The sequence below is a fragment of the Montipora capricornis genome, chromosome 2, assembly GCF_036669925.1.
Source record: "Montipora capricornis isolate CH-2021 chromosome 2, ASM3666992v2, whole genome shotgun sequence".
Classification (NCBI taxonomy): Eukaryota; Metazoa; Cnidaria; class Anthozoa; order Scleractinia; family Acroporidae; genus Montipora; species Montipora capricornis.
Window position 1 is genome coordinate 31,526,457 of NC_090884.1, and position 7,500 is coordinate 31,533,956.

At 42.2% G+C, this 7,500-nt stretch overlaps 2 protein-coding genes across 2 annotated transcripts; both read right to left on the reverse strand.

Annotated features, from left to right (window-relative positions):
• Positions 1-3,106: 3,106 nt before the first annotated feature.
• On the reverse strand, positions 3,107-5,500 carry LOC138037148 (uncharacterized). The gene has a single exon (XM_068883138.1). The coding sequence runs from the start codon at positions 5,498-5,500 to the stop codon at positions 3,107-3,109; it is 2,394 nt and encodes a 797-aa protein (XP_068739239.1).
• Positions 5,501-5,605: 105 nt separating this feature from the next.
• On the reverse strand, positions 5,606-6,895 carry LOC138037150 (uncharacterized). The gene has a single exon (XM_068883139.1). The coding sequence runs from the start codon at positions 6,893-6,895 to the stop codon at positions 5,606-5,608; it is 1,290 nt and encodes a 429-aa protein (XP_068739240.1).
• Positions 6,896-7,500: the final 605 nt, after the last annotated feature.

Genomic DNA, 7,500 nt, shown 5'->3' on the forward strand with positions numbered 1-7,500 from the left:
GTTAACACATTTTAATCTCATAAGTAACAGATGTTTGTGCACTTATACTCTGAAAATGTTGTACCAAATTCATTAATGAATCTATTTCAATTGAAGTACATGTTGCAAACGTGTCCCATACCTAATAAATCTCTGCTATGAGAGTAAAACATTTTACACCTCTCATTAGGCAGACAGTATATTGCTACTGTGTAAAGTTCAAGTGTTAAAATATATGCATGCTAATTATCCATGAGCAAAGAATCAAAGGCAGCTAACATTGATATAGCATAAGGAAAGTCTGAAATTATAGGATTAGTGCACTATTTAGCAAACCACTATAACTATCACTGTATGTCAACTGATAATTAATGTAGCTTAAGTTATAACCATAACAGGTAAATCTGTCAAAAATAGGAGTCCCTGTTTGCATGATTGTGACAAAGCTGAATACATATTATTCCCATGTTTATAATTTGAACCAAGTCAGCTGAAGAGGTTATTGGATTCCTGAAATTTTAAACAAGTGCCGACAGAGACATTGACACATTGTGTGTCTACATTTGCCGTACCAAATACGTCAACATTACCTTGACTGTATGGTGGGACAATAGTTTTAGTTGTAGTTGTAATCAATTTAATATTATTAGGGTAAAGTCTGAACTTGGGAGACGTTCTCTCCAATATAGAGGACCAAATATCTTGAACTTTATAAATAAAAAAGTTAAACTATGTGATGCTAGCAAAGAAGGGTTTAAAGCAATACTTAGAAAGCACCCAAAAGACATTCTTAATTTTTCATTCAATAAGGAAGCTATCGTAATTTCAAACAAGAATGATGACTTTATTTATTAGTAATTTTACGTATTCATCAAGTCCACCATGAAGTTTATTTATTATTATTTATTATCTATTTTAATCTATACCTGCTTACAGAAGTACTGTTATGGGGTATGTAGAGAGATGGGATACACTCTTTAGTGTCTCCCTTAGATGTCTTATCCTATCCTTATGTCAGCTTTTTTGTAATTGGGCATATGTATTTGTAATTCTAATTGTTTTAGTCTATATTTTATTTCAGACATTCTAAATAGTTTTACATAGCAGGTCCACATCAGCTGATAGCTGCCGATGCAACTATTACTTTGTAATAGAGCGGAGGGGTTGGCGCAGTGGTAAGATCTCTGCCTTCCAACCCTAAGGTCCCGGGTTCCATTCCCAGTTCTGCCGAGACTGGAATATTTGGCGACCTTCTTTCCCGCTAAAGTTCACTCAGCTTTCCATCCTTCCGAGGTCGGTAAAATGAGTACCAGCATGCATGGACTGCTTGGAAGCGGCTGCCATTTGCGCCTGTATATGTTTCCAGTCCGCTGGGGGTAAATTGATCATTGTAAAGCGCCTTTGAGACGTTTGTGATAAAGGCGCTATATAAATGCACCACTTCACTTTACTTTACTTTAATTTTTGTAATTTTAACCTGCTTTATCAAATAAAGAATTGAACTGAATTGAATTGGATCAACAATTCCTGGACCTGGGTTGTTTGTACGTCATTTGAGAGTCGAATTAACTCAGGAATGTAAAAGCGATACAAATAGATCTTTGTGAAGCCACAGATGATTAATTTGTTACATTTCATAAATGTGAGCCAAACTTTTCAATACTGGCAAACAAATGGCCTCTAAGTAAAACAAAAGTAAGACAGAAAACCAGAATTTCCCCTTGAAGCATCCTGTAAATTCCTTTGCCACCAAATGCGCGTAAACAGAATGCATATCAACGACTAGTCTGTATTTCCGAAAGAATTCCCCATTTTGACTTCGTCGCATGCCCATACTGACAATAACAGTAGTTCTAAGAACAGTTCAGTTTGTTAAAAGTCGGATCAGTTTTTTCTCAGGTAGTCTCAGTTTCGCTCAAGGCTGCTCTAAGGTTCTCAAAGATCACTAGGAGCTGAGATGACCAGCATGTTGATGGAGATCAGTTTGAATGACCTTTATGTCGATCCCCGCTCTCATGCAAAGTGTTTATTTGTAAAACAAATTAGAAAAAATAGATATGATTTTGTCTTTAATGTCAACAACTTACCTTTGGCTCCACAATCGAAAAAGATTTATTCTAACAGCTCGATCCGTACAACCCGGGCCGTACGACCGCGACTGCAATCACAAAGTTTGAACAGTCAAGATGCGATGATTCTGGCGCGACCATGCACATCCATGCTTATCCAAGTCCTTCGTCTCGTGTAGATTCGCGTCCGAAAAATCACGCTTTGCTTGCCAAAACGTTTTCTCCCAGGATTCTCATGAGGTGGAATTTAGGCAAGTCTACTTAAGGGCTTGAAACACGAGAGGGATGGTTGATTTCTTCAAACACGCACTGTTTATTTTGTCATGCAAAATGGACTGATATTCCAAGCATACATACATTTTAAGACTCTAATACTTTTTTTCAAGTCTTTCTATTAATTGTTCTGACTCAAAAATGCATTCTTCAGCAGCTATTAATTGTTTTGAATAATCCCCTACCCCCCACCCCACGTAAAGTTACAGTCTGTAAATGTATGCAAGCTTAAATTTCCATGCGCTAATGTGACACGGAAAACAAGAAATGGAGGGCATTTTATACCTCATGCACTGTGATTCGCCCTTACGTAGCGAAGCGTTACTTAAATTTGAAGGCTACAGTCGATGCAGAGATAACCCGGTGTTTTATTTCTGTACTCGTTGCGGACGGGAAATGTCATCGGCAACAGTCAAACTGCAAAGCAAATAAAAGATTTGCGTTTTAAATATGAAATTACACTTTAAAGACTGAAATATTCGCAGCGAAATTCTACTTACAATTCTGTTGGGCAATCCATACTTCATAACACGGCTCTTTACATTGTGGGTGTGTTGATCGGTTGATTGCATGCAAAAGCGAATATTTAAATACGTTACGTTTTTTTATATAAATAGACTAACTCGTCGCCAGGTCCTTTGCGACTTTATTTTGGCGGAAGTTCTACTGCACTAGCGCAAATCACTCCGCCCGAGTGTGGAAATTAAGAGCTTAGCTCTAATTGAGCAACCATTTTAAGACTGAAATAATCATGCGAGTGTTCATTGTTCTTGAATTGATTTAAACTAGAGTAGTCCTGCATTGAGCTCTTCCTTTGTCGCAATCAAACACAGTTTGTGAATTGGTCTGTCGTACTCCCCATCTCTTGTCTTGATTCTCACTTTTCGAACAAGGCCGTCGTTTCCAGGATAGGTGCCTACAATACGCGCCATTTTCCATTCACATCTTTTGTGTTTGGGATCCAGCTCCAATACAAGATCACCGGTCTGGATGTTATCTCGCACGCGAAACCACTTGTTTCTTGGTAACAAGTTTGGAGCGAAATACTTCATCCAACTCCTCCAGAAATCAGCAACTCTGTTTTGGGTACTCCTGAGTAACTGTCGCAGATTAATTCTTTCTTCTGGTTCTAGTTGTGGCGGTGGATTGTATTGGCCTAGCAGTAGGTCGTTTGGAGTGATCGGTGGGGCCTCCCAGATATCATCGGAACTGGGGTACAGCGGTCGTCCGTTGACCATGTAGGTGATTTCTGACAGAAATGTTCTCCATTGTTCTTCGGAGTAGGCTTGGTTCTTGCAAGTGGCGTTAAGTGCTTGTCTGACTGACTTAATTAGGGTCTCAACAATTTCGTTTTGGTGACTCGCATGTGGTGTATTCCATTCCCATCTGAACTCGCAGCCAAATTTATCAGAGAGGACACTCTTTATCCCAGGAATATCCCAGTTCTGTGTGGTTTCCTTCAGGTAACCTTGGGCACCCACGAAGTTTGTTCCACGGTCTGACCAGCAAACATTAGGGTATCCGCGTAAGCAGGCAAAACGTCGAAAGGCCATTAAGAATGCGTCTGAGGTTTTATCGGTGACCAGCTCTAGGTGGATCGCACGTGAAGTCATGCAAGTGAAGATGATCACTTGTGCCTCTTTCAGGGTTTTGCGACCGAGTTTAATCTGTACTGGTCCGAACATGTCCATAGCAGTGTTCGAGAATGCAGGGAAGCCAGCTGCTACTCTTAGGTTTGGGATCTGTCCCAAGAGCTGGTTGAGGGGCCTTTTCCGTAGTTTTCTGCATGTGACACATTTTGAGGTGACGGTCTTAGCCATTCTGCGGAGTCCAATAATCCAAAATCTTTTTCTGGCCTCGTGAATTAAACTCTTATAGCCACAATGCCCACGTCGTTCGTGGAGGTCACGCAGAAGCAAGATCACAAAAGGGTGGTCTTGTGGTAACATAATAGGCTTTCTCAACTCTTCCGGGAGACATCTGATATCTTCAAGTCGACCATGCGCACGAAGAAGGCCATCTTCACCCTTCTTTGCAACTAGTTTCTTATCCAAACTGTCTTCGTCGACGTGAAATTGACTCCACTTCAGAAGCTGGGTTTCGGCAGACTTCAGTTCCTGAACTGAAATGTGCCCTGACTTCGGGTTCATTTTCCGTGCGTTGTGAATAAAGCGACGAACGTAGGCAAGAGTTCTTCTTATCTTGGAGTACGTAGAACACGTTTTCAGCAAATGTAAAAGGATAGGATTTTCTTCAGATTCATGCTGATCTAGTTCAGGACATACTTCTGCGGCGGCAGTGCGATGTTTACCGGCTTTCTTCTCTTTCTGAAACGTTTTCTTCTCTTTTAAAGCTTCAAGGTCGTCCACATTAGTGTTAACTTGGGTGTGATCTTGAAAGTTGGGCCACTTTTCTTCTGGCAACTCTAGGAAGGATGGTCCCTCTGCCCACTTTATGAGATGATTAAGATGGATTCCTCTCGTCAGAGCATCTGCAGGGTTGTTGTTAGACTTGATGTAATGAAATTGGTCTGCCCCAATGGTCTCTTGAATTTCAGCTACTCTGGCAGATACAAAGGGCCTGAATTCCCGTGGTGGGGTTCTGATCCAGGACAAAACAGTTGGTGAATCGATCCAGAAGAATCGTTTCCAGTCCTGCGCTTTTGTGAATTCCAATGCTTTTACACATGTGATGTACATGCGTGCGAGTGATAAACAGCCCAACAGTTCTAATCTCGGGATGCTTTTCTTCTTCAGTGGTGCTACGAAAGCCTTTATCATGACTGGAACACAACGATAGTTTCCGCCAGCAAGTTTCCACCGTAGGAAGATGACTGCACCATAAGCCTGCTCACCACCATCGGAGAATCCGTGAATTTGAGGCACGCCCACTGCATTGCTTGGTTTTAGCTTGCGGTCAAAGTGAAATGACAGGAGATCATTTATGGACTGGACATTTTCTAACCATGTTTGCTGAATACTCTCGGGAAGGATGTCGTCCCAGCTGTAACCCGAACTCCATAATCCTTGCAAGTCAATTCTGAACTTGATAGTAACTGGTGACACAAGTCCGATAGGATCCCAGAGTTGAGCGAGAAACTTCAGACAGCTTCTTTTGGAGAAGCCTTTCAGTAAGCCAACCACGTTTTCTTTCTTGAAGGTAAACTTGTCTTCTCCCATTTGTGGCCAAGCAGATCTGTAAATCTCTCACCATTAGACTGGTCAATTTCTGAGCGGTTGGAATGCCACGCCTTAATTTGAAACTGGCCTTTTCCAAGGACGGTGTCAATTTCTTTGATTATTCTCTTGGCTTTTGTCGAGTTGCTTTGGATATCGTCCACGTACGCGTGATCTTGAAGTTCTTGGGCTGCGTCTGGAAATTCGACTTGAGACTTTAGCTAAGTAATTGATGGCGTTCGAGGCAATGTCTGGTGCTGGTTTGTCGCCAAAATTTAATCTGAGCCACTGGAAGACTGAGGGCGTTTCAGTTTTGTCGCTTCTCCACAAGAATCTGTGAAAGACTTGGTCATCAGGGTGCACTAGTACTTGATTAAACATTTTCCGGATATCACCCGAGTAAGCCACTTCGTTCCATCGCCAGGCCATAAGCACATTGGGAAGACTGTTAGTGTAATTAGGTCCTTTCTCGAGGTGATCGTTCAGGGAAAGACCATCGTGACCTTTTGAAGACGCATCGAAAACAAGGCGAACCTTAGTAGTTTTCTCTGGTGTGAAAACTGCTTGCAAGGGCAGATACCATTCGGGTTGACTGTGATCAACTTCTTCTGTAGGAATTTTAATTACGAATTCTTGTTCCAACAGCTTTTGTACCTCGTCATTTACGATTGTGAAGCATTCTTTTCTTTGGAACGACTTCTCGGCAGAATGCATTCTTTTAAAGGCAATGTCATAATTGCTGCGTTTGGGGGGTCCATTCTCATTCCAAGGCATTCTTACTTGGATTCTTCCATCTACCAATGTAGTTGAATCAGACAGGGATGTGACGAACTTGTTTTCTCGTAGCACGTTCTCACTACAAGTACACAGTTCCGTTGGTTTAACTCCCAGCGTGTCCTGATAAAGTAGTTTCTTAATGTCGTCCTCAAAGCTCAATGTTCCGACTTCAACGGACTGTATCCTGGAACTGTTAACTTGTCCTAAAACGTACCAACCAAAGCAGTTACGTTTGGCAATCGGCGGCTCTCCTGGTTCCCCAGACAAGGTATGAATGTCGACAAAGGCATCGACGAAATCTGTACCAATTAGCAGATCTATTGTTCCACCAGATAGATGCAGTTTGTTCGCAACTGGTTTGAGATGAGAGAAGTGTTCAATAGCTCCCTTTGAGATTGTCTTCGCGGCACTGCAAGGTCTCTTTATCGTGTATACTTCCAGAGTCTTTGTGATATCCTCTTCTGTACTCGAGGCAACAGTGATCTCGATGATTTCCGAAGTTTCACACCTCTTCTCTCCACCTGCTAGATTCATAGTAAGATGGGTGGCTGTCCCTGCTATTCCCAGTCGTTCGGCTGCATTCTTAGATAGCAGACTTGTGTTTGATCCAGAATCTATCATCGCAAGCATTTCAACAAGCGTTCCACCTCAGTCCATAACCTTCACCTTTTGGACAGGACATAAACCAGTGATTAGCTTGACATCTTCCTTGTGGTCAGCGGCACAGTTGGTATTGCCTTCTGCAGGAACATCTTGCATTCGGAAAGGCACTGCTTTCGAGCTTAGATTCGAATTGATCGTCTCGTTGTGAAGAGTGCGGTGATGGTGCCTTTTGCATTTATCGCAGGTAGTACCGTCTGGTTTCTTACAGTCGTTCGTGTGATGTGATCTAAGACATTTGCGACGTCTTTTGCTCTGTTTGACTACATCCCATCTTTGATTTACCATTGAACTTTGATACAGCGGACAGGCAGCTAAATGGTGTTTCCACGCACAACCGAGCGGGCACGCTTCTTGATCGGGAGTTCTATCATTACTAGCAGCGTGGTTCTCTGTTCTTCTAAAGGTTGGACCTCGGTGGGTATGTTCCTTTTCATCGGCGTTGTCACTGTCTGGTTTGCCTCTGGAGCGAAGGGTTGCCTCTTGATGTAACCAGGTTACAAGGTTTGACACATTTTCTTCCTTTCCCGCTCTCTCCATCTCCCTACCAAAGTTTGTATTGTCTC

Bases quoted from the DNA above. Each gene is read 5' to 3' on its own strand.
- LOC138037148 (XM_068883138.1), bottom strand. From the start codon at position 5,500: ATGGGAGAAGACAAGTTTACCTTCAAGAAAGAAAACGTGGTTGGCTTA.
- LOC138037150 (XM_068883139.1), bottom strand. From the start codon at position 6,895: ATGATAGATTCTGGATCAAACACAAGTCTGCTATCTAAGAATGCAGCC.